General features: G+C 37.0%; 1 protein-coding gene and 1 long non-coding RNA gene across 2 annotated transcripts in view; one reads left to right on the top strand and one right to left on the bottom strand.

The window, feature by feature from the left end:
* The window catches only part of LOC144375862 (uncharacterized), a 92,468-nt gene extending 89,438 nt beyond the window's left edge, over window positions 1-3,030 (top strand). Inside the window, exon 4 of the long non-coding RNA XR_013435714.1 lies at window positions 2,646-3,030. This is a non-coding gene — a long non-coding RNA (uncharacterized LOC144375862). The remainder of the gene's footprint in view (window positions 1-2,645) is intronic.
* An 8,138-nt stretch (window positions 3,031-11,168) lies between these two features.
* LOC120883949 (uncharacterized) lies at window positions 11,169-14,591 on the bottom strand. The gene is made up of 4 exons (XM_078041306.1): window positions 14,471-14,591; window positions 13,678-13,763; window positions 13,275-13,351; window positions 11,169-12,602 (listed from the first exon to the last, which is right to left on the bottom strand). The coding sequence occupies exons 1-4, from the start codon at window positions 14,560-14,562 to the stop codon at window positions 12,546-12,548; spliced, it is 312 nt and encodes a 103-aa protein (XP_077897432.1). The 5' UTR covers window positions 14,563-14,591; the 3' UTR covers window positions 11,169-12,545.
* Window positions 14,592-15,050: the final 459 nt, after the last annotated feature.

Here is a 15,050-nt window from a genome sequence, read left to right as displayed (position 1 = left end):
TCCCACCTAACTGTTTAACCTGAAATCTGCCTAGGCCCCTAGTGATAGTAACGTAACTGCCCCCTATTGGTTCTCGCTACTTTCTCTTCCTACTCCCTCCTTCTATCACTATATAACAATGTCTCTTGATACACTAAAGCTGAGATCTGCTGTGCCTTCATGGCTGACACAACTCCTGGCTCAGTGTGGTTTCTTCCCAATCTTGGGGTGGGGACTGGGCTGCAAACTTTACCCTCTTGCTCAGCCTCTTGGAGACGACAGGCTTGTCCTGCCTGTCTCATACGTACCCTTGTTGCAGGGAGAAATAATCTTGAATATGGTATATTTTAGAAAATGTTCCATGCACTACTGAGAAGAAAGTGAATTCAGTCATTGGTGCATGGAAATATTCTATAGATGTCTGTTAGGTTCATTTGATAATAACCTTTTTTTAATTCTAATGATTCTTTGCTTAGTTTATATCAGGATGATCTATCTGGTTTTGAGAGGGGTGTGTTGAAGTCACCCAGTAATAGTGTATTGTGATCTATTTGATTCCTAACATGGATAAGAGTTTGTTTAATGTACATAGATATACCACTGTTTGGGGCAAAAATATTTATAATCATTTATCTTATTGCTGGATAATTTCCTTAACCATTATGAAGTTAACTTCTGTTATTTTTCTGATTAATTTTCCTTGAAGCTCATTGTGTTTAATATGAGGATAGATACTACTGCTCGTTAATGGGCACAATTTGCATGGTATACCAGTTCCCATCTTTTCACACTCAGTCTGTGGATATCTTTGTCTGTCAGGTATGTTGTTGGCAAACAATATAGCTTTGGCTCTTAATTTTGGTTCACTCTGCCAATCTATGTCTTTTGATTGAAGAATTTAAAACATTTACATTCAATGTTATTATACAGACATGATTTTTATTCCTGCCATTTTGATTTATTTCTAGCATGTCATTCAGACTTGCTTCTTGTTAATTAACTATTTTCTAGTGTAATTCACCTCTGTCCTGCTTTTCATTTTTATTTTTTATTTCATGAAACATTTTATTGAGTACATTTTGTAATGAAAGCTTTGTGTTATAAATTCTTGTAGTGTTTATTCATTATGGAAAGTTTTGTTTCATTTCAATTCTGAAGAATAATTTTGTTGGGTACAGTAATATTGGTTGTCACCCACTTTCTTTCAGAGTCTGGGGTATATTATTCTAAGCCCTTGTCATTTTTAGGGTCTGGGATGAAAAATCACTTAAAATCTGAATCAGTTTTATCATTAACTGTGACCACTAATTTTTCTCTTACCCCCTTTAAAATTCTATATTTATGCTTTATATTATTTTTTGTTATAATGTGTCTTGCATTAAATTTACTGAGATTTTATTTGGAGTTCTATATACCTCTTGTATTTTCATTTCCATCTCATTACTAAGATTTGGAAATTTTTCTAATGTCATTTCATTGAAAGCATTGTGCATTTCTTTTAGTTTGTATTTCAGTACTTCTCAATGCTTTTTAAATTTGTTCTCTTGAGGTAATCCCAAAGTTTTGAATATTCTGGTAATGGCCTCATAAAACCTGTTCTTTATGGTCAACTTTATTTTTAAGATCATGTACTTTGTCTTCAAGGCCTGAAATAAAATCCATTTTCAAAGTGATCTATTGATCTGTAGTAAGGTTTAAGGTCTGGTATTGTGATGCTACCTGCTTCACTCTTCCTGCTAAGGATTGCTTTAGCTATTCTGGGCTTCTTATTTTTCAGATGAATTTCATGATTGCTTTTTCTATTTCTATGAGGAATGCCATTGGGATTTTGATCAGAAATGTATTAAATCTGAATAGTGCTTTTGGTAGTATGATCATTTTGATAATATTAATTCTGCCTATCCAAGAGCAAGATAGATCTTTCCAACTTCTAAGGTCTTCTTTGATTTCTTTCTTTAGGGTTCTTTAGTTTTCATTGTATAGATCTTTAACCTCTTTTGTTAAGTTGATTCCCAAGTATCCTATTTTTTTGAGGTTATTGTAATTTTTACCCCTCACACATTAGATAGAGCACTAATCTCTAGGGTATATAAAAAACTCAAAAAGGTAATCACTAAATAAGTAAATAAATAAATAACCTAGCCAACAAATGGACCAAGGACCTGAACAGACACTTCTCAGAAGAAGATATACAATCAGTGAACAAATATATGAAACAGTGTTCATCATTGCTAGCAATTAGAGAAATGCAAATCAAAATTACTCTAAGATACCATCTCACTCCAGTCAGAATGGCAGCTTTTATGAATACAAAGAACAATAAATGTTAGCGAGGGTGTGGGGAAAAAGGTACATTCATACATTGCTGGTGGGTCTGCAAATTGGTGAAGCCAGTATGGAAAGCAGTATGGAGGTTCCTTGGAAATCTGGGAATGGAACCACCATTTGACCCAGCTATCCCTCTCCTCAATTTATACCCAAAAGGCTTAAAAACAGTATACTACAGCCACGTCAATGTTTATAGCAACACATTCATAATAGCTAAACTGTGGAGCCAACCTAGATGCCCTTCAGTGGAGGAATGGATAAAAAAATGTGGCATATACACACAATGGTTTTTACTCAGCAATAAAAGAGAATAAAATCATGTTTTTTTTTTTTTGCAGTTAACTGGATGGCATGGAAGAAGATAATGCTAAACGAAGTTAGCCAATCCCCCAAAAAACAAATGCTGAATGTTTTATCTGATATAAGGAGTTTGACTCATAGTGGAGTAGGAATGGGAAGCATTGGAGGAATAGATGAATTCTAGATAGGACAGAGGGGTGGGAGGATAGAGGAGGGAGCAGGGGATTAGCAAGGATGGTGGAATGTGAAGGACATCATTATCCAAAGTACATGTATAAAGACACAAATTGGTGTCAAAATATTTTATATACAACCAGAGATATGAAAAATTGTGCTGTATATGTGTGATAAGAATTGTAATGCATTCTTCTGTCATTATTTTTTTAAAATCAATAAAAGTAAATAAATAAATATTCACACAGACTTGGAAAAAAAAGTGATCTAATATATTGGTGATGCTTCTCTTTGAATTTTAATTTGGTTTATTGAGTCTTTCATTTTCCTTAACTTCCATTTGGTCCATTTTCAGAATCTTTCTATATTGAATTGGTCTTTTACTTATTATATTTCCTTTATCTTATTTTATTCCTTACATTTTGTTTTAGCTCTTTGAACATCGTGTATATTTTTTCAATTATTTCTATTATATTTCTTCATTTTGTTGTTTATGAAGTCCATTTTTTTAAGTGTTATGGGCTATTTCGGATGGTTTGATGGTTTTCATATTGCTGGCATATCTAACTATCTTTGGGATAGTTTTGGTTTCTTCTTTTAAGCTTCTTTCCATTAAGAGCCCTGGATTGGGAAAATATCTAGGTATTTATTCTTAAAATCTATGTGTGGCCTCTGCTGATCCTAGTAGTAGCACCACTTTGAACCCTTTTTATTACAATCACTAAAATGAAAAGCTTGTTAAAATTGTTATCCACTTCTAATCCAGTTATAAGATGTAGTAAAGTTCTGAAAAAGATGACAAATAAGTTATTAAATATACCAAAATTAGAGGGGCTGGGGATATAGCTCAGTTGGTAGAGTGCTTACCTCACATGCACAAGGCTCTGGGTTCAAACCCTAGCACTACACACACACACACACACACACACACACACACACACACAAATATATGTATATATATATATATTATATACTATATATTGTATATACAATATACATGTAGTAAAACTGGTATAATTTTATATGAGGGCTGAAAGGGGCAAGATGAAAGATTGGGAAAAGAGAAAAAAACAAAAAGAAAATAGAAAGAAAGGACAGCAAATAACAATACACACCAAGATGAAAAAGAGAAAAAAGATAAGGCATATTTGAGGTAATAGCAGACAATGTAAGAGGGAGAATAGCAGGTAAGAGGACTAAGTATAAATTAGGACTCAAAAAAGCAAAAACAAAACAAAAACAATATACAAAGAAAAATTCTAATCAGTGCTTTAAACCATTAGAAGAATTAGGTTCAAATGAGTTGAAGGTTCAGTGTTGGCTATTAAGGTAACAACTAACAATCAAGATAAAAAGTAATATATATGATCAAATTTGATGTTAGAGTTATTTATAGTAAATTGTGTCAAGGTGCAAAAAAACATTTTTGTTGAATCTTGGTTTGGATTTCATTAAAATTTGGAACATTTAGAATATGTCAGTCATTATTTGTCTTTGGATTCCTCCAGAGGCGCTGGAGCACAATTGCCACTCTCCCAGCTGCTGGTGAATCTTCCATTGGCTGGTTCTAGTTTGTCAGCTCAGGGGCCGGTGGCTCACTGCTTGGAGGATATGGTATTGTGTATGTCAGTTGTTTCTATTATATGAAGGAGTTAAGGATGTTTAAATAAAACTGAAACTATGATTGCTGGGTGTCAGAGTCCAGCTCCAACAGGGGGTCTCAGGAGACGAACGGATGGTGAGGAGTTGGGGAAAGGGGGTGGAGAAACAACACAGACACCAAAGTGAAGGTGCTTGAATCCCAATCTTTACTTGTGAAGTTGATCATATATACTTTTCATTTTGGCAGGCTCACAGTACTTTGTGGTTACAAAACAGGAATCATTATTCAAAGAAATAAAGTATTACGTAGCTACAATTAGAATAGAAGAATGTATCTTGGCTTATGCATAAGCAAGCATTTTTCCTTTCAGTTCACATTTTGCTTTGAGCTGTTTCTGCTTAGTTAACTTTTAATACTAGTTAGAAATGTCCCAGACTATTGGCCTATACCTTGACTATTCTTTCTTGACTTACTGACTGGAACCGGTGCCATGGTTATGGCAAGTGGTTAACTTGAAAAGAGAGGCTACTAATTTTAATCAAACAAGAATAAGAGCACAAACCATTGTGCACAGGAATAAAAACAAGTTTCCCAGTACTAAGCACTAATCTGTCTTCTGAACATTAATTCTTCTTCTCTAGATTTTAATTTCTCAAAAACTTCCTTGACAGGAATACAAGGAGTTTTTCATTAAACATTAACAATTTACGCTCCACAGCTGAATCATTGCATTTAGAGCAAACAGATCTATTCTTTAGAAGTAGTTGCATTAATTGGGAAAGTTTTTTCCTTCATACTTAATGAGAAGTCACAACTATGCTTATTAAAGGAATACAAAAACAAACCAGCCCATTCCCAGAAACATACTGCGCTCCTCCAGAGAGCACAGTATGTTTCTGGGAATGGGCTGGTTTGTAGGGCCTCAGTAGGGCCTTGCCTTTGCCTGAGTCAGGGGAGGGGCACAGCAGCTGGGGATCACACTGTGTACACACTTCCTTCTATAGGATCCTTTAAATGGTGGGGTAGAGCTGGGTGGCTGTCTACAAGCACAGGTCCTGTGGTTGTGCATACTCCATGGGTGATTTAGGGTAGAGAAACATCTCCCCTGGCCTATGCAGATCACTGAGTTACTTTTTTGCGACCGAGTAGGTGGTTCCCCTGGGTTCTAATTTCCACTGCCCCTCTTTGGAAGTGGCCAGTGCTGATTGCCTCTGCTAACCGTGACTGAGGCAGGGTTGAGCCAGGATCCAAACAGTGCCCTATCACTGGGTAATTGTGGCCTAGAGTCAAGCTGGAAATTGGGTCAGGCTGGGATCCTTGTCTGCTGCCTTGAACCTAGGCAACTTTCTGCTTTGACATCTGGCTAGCTATGCAAAAGACTGAAAAACTTCTTTTTAAGGTTCACAGGGACTCAGTCAACTTCTAGTAGTGGCCTTCCACCAGCTGCTGCCATGATCTGGAGAACCATACCTCTATGCAACTAAAATGGTTCCATAAAGACTGTGACTGCAATCAGGTAGCAGCAGTGGTTCTCATGCCTCCGCTTTCCCTTTCCTCTGTTCAGGGTCAAAATTTCTTCGCTCCTCAGATCTGAGTTCTCACATCTTCTGCTGCTGGGAATTATAGGTGTCCACTCCTTCTATGCCCCAGCTTCCACAGTGGCTGTGTGGAACACTGAGGTGAATGAGCACTTTCTGGGCAGGTTGATCCACTCTGGTACCCTTGTTTGTGGTAAGAGGGGTTGGGGGTCACAACTTTTGGCCAGTAGCAATACTGCTAGAAGGTTTTTCTAGACAGGCTCTTAAGAGAACACACTGCAGGGTGCTCCCTCTGGTTTAATTTGCTACTATCAGTAGGTGGGGAGTTGCTGTGTTGATTTACATGGGTGACTTGCAGTCTGTGGGCTCTGCAAAATGACTGTGGTGGAGACAACAATGAAAAACTGAATTTGCTTAGTTACAAATCAGGAAACTAATGATATATGTGATTGTAAACAAATAGGAGAAAAGTGAAAAAGAATCAGTAAGAGAGAAACACATAGTATTTTATAGTTACCACCAGATACTTATTATAATTTTTAAACTCAATCTCAAGCATGCTACATCTTTATGAATGATGATTCAATATATTCTATACCCTATATGTTAAAAAGGTTTTAAAGACATACTCTTAATAGCACTCTACAAAATAAAAATCATTGAAAACTAATTCATTGAGTTGTAATTACAGAACCCTCCAATATTTTTCTTGACTATATAGCATTTTTAAGGTTTTGATACTGAATAACAAGAAATAAATCTTTTCTTGTTACCCTTGAAATGTCAACCAGTGAAGCTGAAAGCTAAAATGCAGTACAACATCATGCTTCAAAGTGAAAAACACAATCAGATCCAGATGTGAGGAAACTAAACTATAAAAAGGCAGAATTGATCATGATAGTCAACAAAAAATGTTCCAGTTAGCATTCCACCATTGCTAGAATGATTCCAGGAAATCGAAAGAAAAAGAAAGTATCTCTGAGCCTTTTGAAGAATTTTATGTTCATCTTGGAGACTTTTCACCTGTATTCCATATGAGAAAGCATAAATTTGTTTTTCTCCATTTACCAGGAAGTCAAGTTAAGAAAAAGTTTTATAAGAGAAACTGTTAAAAATTAAGAGTATGCTTGATTGGAAGCCTGGTTATCTAGCCTGGAATCTCTAGTTTCCCCTTACAAGGTACACCATGCTCTTCAACAAGAACAAAAAGTGATGAAATAATTCTAAATGACGAGATAATTAGAAAAATGCTAACCAATTACCCATGGCATATTCTCAAAGAACCTTACTCTTAATTTTATAAGAGAACCAAAATCAGTCTTGAATATTTTGTTTTCCATTCCAAAGATCTCATCATTTTATTTCTTACCAATTCAAATTGAAGTGGATGATTCTATCAAATATATCTGGTAAAACATGTAGGGTAGTAATCTATAGTCCAATTTCTGGTGGGCTTAATCATAGAAGCCTACTCCAGCTCAGTCCCCAGGAATGATAGAAGAGAGAGTGAGAATATTGTCATTTTGGATTGTTGTGTAAATTTTTAAGGCTTGCATTTATATTTTGAATATTATTAGATGATGAGCAACACCAACTGAATAAAACAGGTACAACATTTGTACACATACTGCTATCCTAGAGAAGGTCATTAACAAAGAACTGAAATAGAACTATAGTAAGGCTGAATACATCCATATTTTATTGAATTTTTGTTAGTGATGAAATCTAATACCTAAACCACTTGATTATAAAAATTGAAGCTTTCCATAATCAAATAAATGTATTCACATTAGCATGAATCTACTAAGTGACAATCAATATTAACATTTTTTTCTATTATGCACTTTGCATTAAGATAATTTTTCTATTTCAGAAAAGCCTTACAAGAAATAAATTTTAATAAATGGCAATCTATTTCAAATTTCAGTAAATTTATCTGTACCAACAATATGTTACTCAACTTGCTGTCATATGGGTAAATGGGCACTTTACAAAATGACGGCTACCATTCAACCCTTGACCTGAGGTGTCCATCAATTCTAAAAAAATTATGCCACAAATGTTGCCCTGTCCCAAATAGACTCCACATTGAGTCATCTGCCTTAAATCTAACAAAACCTTGTAAATTACTTGCTTTTGATTTCTGCCTTCCAACTGTTACAAAGTCTCTATAAAGTTAATGGAGCGCAGTGAGCATAAACTTGGCTTAGTGTGATCATTTTGATTTGATGATCTTTTCAGGGAGTGTTCAGCTGACAATTACAATAGCTGAATCTTTATTTTTGATTGTTCTTTGGCTAAGATTTAGTATATTGAAGTTCCAAGCAGTTACGCACTTTATGGAAGTCATAAATCATAGTAGTCATAATATATTTCTTTTTTTATGATTAAATTGACTGGATGTTAAGTGGGGAAAGCAAGATGCACAACAGTATGTATAGAGTATTTTCATTTTTTGAAAAATATATGTATACATCTACATATTTTTTTGTGTGTGCTGAACATATTTTGAAAATTTGTATAAGAAATCATTAGAAAGCATATGTGTGAAATGTTTTTGTCTTTTCTTTGAAATTTAGAACTATTCATATATCATCTTTGTAGTTGAAAATATTGGGTATGAATTTGCAAAAATAAAATGATGAGGTCTTTGGAATGGAAAACAAGATATTCAAGACTGATTTTGGTTCTCTTATAAATTATCTAACTAAGCTCAGTTTCCAGAGTGGTTGCACCAATATTCAATCCCATCAGCAATGTATGAGTGTGCCTTTTCTCCCACATTCTTGTCAACACTTATTGTTTGTATTCTTAATAATTGCCATTCCGACTGGAGTACTCGAGATAAAATCGTAGTTTTATTTTGCATTTCTCTAATTGTTAGAGATGTTGAACATTTTTTCATGTATTTGTTGATTATATATCTTATTCTGAGAAGTGTCTATTAAGCTCCTTAGCCCATTTGTTTATTTATTTATTAATTGGTGTTTTTGGAATCCTTTATATATCCTGGAGATTAGTGCTCTGAAGTGTATGACAAAAATTTGATCCCAAGTAGGGAGCATTGTTTCTTTTTTGAAGAAGCTTTTTTGTTTGAATCCATATCATTTATTGTTGGTTTTATTTCTTGTGGTTTAGGAGTCTTGTTAAGGAAGTTGGGGCCTAATCTGACGTGATGATTTGAGCCTACTTTTTTATTAGGTGCAGGGTTTCTGGTCTAATTCCTAGGTCCTTGAGCCACCGAGAATTGAGTTTTGTACATAGGGGTTTAGTTTCATTTTGTGGCATATGTATTTCCAGCTCTCTCAGCACCATTTGTTGAACAGGCTATCTTTTCTCCAATGTATGTTTTTGGTGCCTTTGTCTAGTATGAGAAGATTGTATTTATATGGGTTTGTCTCTGTGTTTTCTATTTTGTACCATAGGTTTACATATCTATTTTTGTTCCAATACCATGCCATTTTTTTTACTATAGCTTTGTAATATAGTTTAAGTTCTGGTATTGTGATGCCTCCTGTTTCACTCTTCTTGATTCATTCCAGGGATGCAAGGTTGGTGCAAGATACACAAAATGATAAAAACAATTCATCACATCAATAGACTTAAAGGTAAAAATCATTTAATTATTTCAATTGATGTAGAGAAAACATTTGAAAAAATACAGCACTGTTTCATGTTCAAAACATTAGAAAAACTAGGAATAGTAGGAATATACCTCAACAAAAACTATCTATGCTAAACCCAAGGCCAACATCATTCTAAATGGAGAAATGTTGGAAGTATTCCTTTTAAAAACTGAGACCAGACAGGGAGGCTCTCTTTCACCACTTCTATTCAACATAGTCCTTGAAACTCTAGCCAGAACAATTAGATGAAAGAAATTAAAGGGATATGAGTAGGAAAGGATATTTACAGGATCCAAAGAATTTCACCAGAAAACTTCTAGAATTAATAAATGAATTCAGTAAAGTAGCAGGATATAAAATCAATACCCATAAATCTAATGTATTTCTAGACATCAGCGATGAATCCTGAGAAAGAGAGTTTAGGAAAACTACTCCATTCACAATAGCCTCAAAAACAACAACAAAGACAAAAAAAAAGAAAGAGAGAAAGAAACTTGGTTGGAAATCAACAATGAAAACTACAGACCACTAAAGAAATTGAAGAACACCTTAGAAGATGGAAAGGTCTCCCATGCTCTTGGATAGGCAAAATTAATATTGTCAAAATGGCCATACTACCTAGAGTGCTATACAGATTCAATTAAGATACCAACATCATTCCTTATAGAAATAGAAAAAGCAATCATGAAATTCATTTGAAAAAATTAGATCCAATGAATTTCTATACTTCCTCTCCATAACCTCCCTTGTTATTTGTTGGCATCCGCATATAAGAGAGAACATTCCACCTTTGGCTTTTAGGAACTGAGTTATTTCAGTGAGCATGATATTCTCCAGTTTCATCTGCTTACCGGCAAATGCCATAATTTCATTCTTCTTAATGGCTGAATAATACCCTGTTGAGAATATATGTGACATTTCCTGTATTCATTCATCTGTTGATGGGCACTGAGCTTGGTTCAATAGCTTGGCTACTGTGAATTGAGCTTCTGTAAACATTGATATGGCTGCATCACTGTAGTATGCTGATTGTACCTGTTGTATATAGACTGAAGAGTGAGACAACTGGATCAAATGGTGATTCTATACATGTTCTCTAAAGAATGTCCATACTGCTTCCCATAGTGGTTGCAAGAATTTTCAGTCCCATCAGCAATATATGAGTCTATATTTTCCTCCACATCCTTGCCAACATTTATTGTTACTTATATTCTTGATGATTACTATTCTGACTGGAGTGGAAATGGAAACTCAAGTGTAGTTTAATTTGCATTTCTCTAATTGCTAGAGATGAACATTTGTTCATATATATATATATTATATATGTATATATATATACATATATATATTGCAATTACAATTGATGTTTCTTCTTCTGTGAAGTGAACCGTGGACCTTTAATTAGCCATACTACACTACACTCTATTATTTTCTGATGCTGGAAAGAAAGCCATGTCAGTTATTAAGTAGAATTTCAAATGTAAATGCAAAATACATAAAAAATATAAAATGTTTTGATTCAACCATGTGATTGAAACTAGTGCAAGATATTCATCTTGCAAAGTTGTTTTTCCAATGAAAGAATACAATAAATTATCACATTTCATCTTTATGCCATACTACTAATCTGGAGTTTCCAAAGAAAAAGAGTTATTTAAAATGGTAGAACATTCAACATATTTTAACCTTTATTCTGAATATTATAGCATTTTCTAGGGTCAAGTTATAGATTAAACTTACTTTATATTTGATTTCTTGTTTCACCCAAGCAATTCAACAAAATTTATGTGAAAGAAAACTCTCTGTGCCCCCACCTCTTTTTTAAATACCTGGCAATCTTTTATTGAATTTCAGGCATTATGGTTTTATTTTCTTGAGATTTATTTACAAAGCTCTTAAGGTCAGAATTCTTGGATCTTTTTTGGTCTTACTTTTATGATTTGTTAGATTGAGTCAGAAAAATTTTACTCTAGTGCTAATTAATTTCCATTACTGAAGCAAGAACTCTCCGAATTCTAGCCAGTTTCAAGAATTCTGAGGTTTCCAATTTGGCCAACAGGAACACATTATTCCCAACCTGTGTAGGCATCAAGCAATGTTTCTTTGGAATACTTTACATGTTGTTTTCAGTCCTGGGATGTTTCTTGACCCATAAGCTTCAATCATAATTTTAGTAAGAACTCAAAATGCCCTGCAGACCACTGGAGCACCCTACAGAACACTGAAGTTCTTTTTCAGAGCAGGTGTCTTCTTTCAAATATTGCCCTGCAATCTCTAGCAAAGCTGGTCTCCCCCTGACACCTTGGGAAGCTGTGTGGGAGACTGAGACAGGAGGACCACAAGTTGAAGGTCAGTTTAGTAAAACCGTGTCTGAAAATAAAAATGGACTGGGGATATAGCTCACAGGTAGAGTGCTTGCCTATCATGCATAAGGCTCTGTGTTTAATTTGATCCCCAGTATCACACACCCAATCTTCCCTTTCTCTTTCTCACACAGAGACACACACACAATGCTAAAGAATACACACATGTGTACACACACAACTAGAACTAATTATAAATAAGTTCCATTTATATTTTGAAGAAAAATTTGAGTTGCACTTGGTGGGTTTTCTCTCCTCTCCTATCCAGCCATGGCCAAAAAGTCAATGAGATCAGTCTCTGTGATTATTACTGTTGCTACATTTTAAGGATGAGAGAAATGTTAAGTGTCTTGCCCAAGGTCAAAGAGCCAGACAGTGTTGGTTTCTGAGCCTGGGTCTCCAGAGAGGAATGCTCTTTCTTTCCAGGGGACATTTTTCCCAGCTCTTCAGAGCCTCCCCTACAACCCCAAGAAACTGGGTTCTCTGAACCTAGAACAGACAGGTAGGGCAGCGATAAAAAGCAGAGAAAATTTTTATAAGGATTCAACAGTTATGAGGGACATGGCACACCCAACAGAGGAATGAGTGAGGGCTCAGGTCCAAAAGGCCTCCATATGGGGTTCACATCCTGGCATCACGTGCATGTCTTGGCATCAGTGGGTGGGATGGGGTCTCCTGCTGCAGCACTGGGCTGATGGGAAGATTAACAGAGTCAGTACATGGGAAGATTAACTGCACCCCTCAGCTCACAATCAAGACCCTGAGTACCTGAAGGCAGGACAAAGAAGCTGGTTGGCATCACAAATCACTAAAGGGCACTGAGTAGGCAGTGTATGTTACCCACCCATTAGGGGTGATGTACTCCTAATGCTCCGCTACGTATATATTTCACATGGGACTTCCAGTAAAAATTTTCAATAAAAAAGGAATCTCCTTTAAATCATTATAAACTACTGGACAAGTCTAGTCCTCATTAATAACTGAGGAAACTGAGGCCCGGAAAGTTATGGGACAGGCACAAGACAAACCAGCTAGTTAGCAGTGCCATCTTAACTCTTTGTCTATCCAGGGAAACCTGAGTGTGCTCTGAATCCCTGTGACTCAGACACTGATCCCTCCAGGTGCACAATTCTGTTTCTAAAGCTCCAAGTGCTTCAGCTTCAGGGCCAGTCCCATCTCAGGGGTTTCCCCAAACAAGTGGGCAACACACAGAAACCCCTCTCCCAATACATACCCTCTACTCCTCACCTCCTAGATAATTTCCACCTTGCCACTCCCTGGGAGGCCCTGCCTATGTGTATCAAAATTCACATTTTGAGAGTTGGGCATAGGGAGGTCTGTGGGATGGTGCAGTGGGGAATACCTGGGTGAGAGCAGGGCCTCCATGGACTCCCACTTTGTCCCCTCTTCTCTCTGGAGCAAAAAGCTTCTGACATGTACCTGAGGAGTAACAGGCCAAATGTAAGGGATCACTACCTACTTTGGCTGAACTCCCTAACCACTCTCACCCCTCAGTTTGGAAAGCACAGAGCTCAGGGCTCTCATTTAGAAGCCTCATCCAGGCTCCTATTCCCCTCCACCTCATTTCTTGGGGCAAGAACCTAGAAAGGCAAGAAGAGGGAAGTTCCCAAGGGCCCCCTGGAGAAAACCCCAAAGGAAAGGAATAGTGAGTATTAGGGCCTATGGCCTGAAGTAAAGAAGCAGAGAAGAAGACCCCACCCACAAGCCCCAGAGTCTACAGTTGAGCCTCTGGTTTACCAACTCACTTGGGTCCCAGGGGTGCACAGAGGCTGATGTAAGAGTTCCTGGCATAGCTCTGGTCGAAGGAGTTGTCCCCTTGGAGAAACCTTCCCTGGAGGGAGATGGCGATGAGAAGAGGAAGTCAGAACCAAAAGGTCTGGGCAAGGCCATTTCCCAGTGACCCTCCCCAAGTTGGTCAGCTAAGCCATGACTCAACCCAGGCCTGGAGCAAGATTCCAAGGCCAGGAATCCCAGGAGGGACCTAGGGCCTCCTGCCTACCAGGGCTTCTAGGAATTGTGTCCTCCCTCAATCCACTTGTGAGCAGCTCTCCCCAGACACTGCTGATATTGTACCCACCCCTCCTCCCTTCTCAGGACACCTTCATCACTTTGTACCTCCCTATATAGCACCTTTGTTCTGTCTCAATTGGCCACATATGTCCTCCCACCAAGTTCTTCCAGATACCTTTTAAGATCTTCCTTGTGCTGATCAACTGCTCCAAAAAGAGTGTCACCACCCCACTCCCACTTCACTTTCCCGCCTCTCATTTTTCCTAAACACGTGCCTTCATTGAATTTCACTATCTGGAACAGAAGTGGCAACAGGGATGCCCAATCATATTTTCCTAGTCAAGAATCACATGGCTCAGGAAAATCTGGGCTGAATGCCTTCAGTACACAAAGCAGTAAAGGTCAAGCTCAAAGATCAAGTCCTCCCTTGGACACTGACTGTCTTCTTTCCCTTATTCCAGCTTCTCCTTCCCCACACCCCATCCATCAACTTCACTCCCCCCCTCCCAAGACCAGGTTGAATCTCACCTCAGCTTCAAGAGTTTAGCTTGCAAATATTCTGTCACAATGAGAAGTGGCTCAGCAGCACCTCTAAACAGCCCAAGTCTCCCATGGTACATGTAAGAAGACTTTGATCTTCAACACTATTCTCCACTAGAAGGAACAAAAAATCCACATTGGGACAGCTCTGGAATGTCCAACCATGTCCAAATAGCAACATGAACAACTGTGCTCTCTGGGGTTCTGCCTCCTTTAATGTGTTCATAGCACTTAAGATACTAATATCCATCCAGGTACAGTGGTGTATGCCTGTAAATCCCAGTGAATTGGGAGGCTGAGGCAGGAGGATTTCAAGTTCAAGGCCAGCCTTAGCAACTTAGCAAGGCCCTCAGCAACTTAGTGAGAACTTCTTTCAAAAGAAAAGATGTAGGTTCAGTGGTAAAGTACCCCTGAGTTCAAGACCTAATGCCAGAAAAAAAAAATAATGGCAAACATTAAAAAAATTACAGAATTTTTAAATTTGTAAAACAAATTTTTATTAGGCATTTATAAAGGATAGAAAATGTTGATTGTATATAAGGTATAGAAAAATCCTTAAAGGAATGAT

This window comes from Ictidomys tridecemlineatus, chromosome 3 (genome assembly GCF_052094955.1).
Source record: "Ictidomys tridecemlineatus isolate mIctTri1 chromosome 3, mIctTri1.hap1, whole genome shotgun sequence".
NCBI classification, from domain to species: domain Eukaryota; kingdom Metazoa; phylum Chordata; class Mammalia; order Rodentia; family Sciuridae; genus Ictidomys; species Ictidomys tridecemlineatus.
This window is presented reverse-complemented; position numbering and strand designations above follow the sequence as displayed.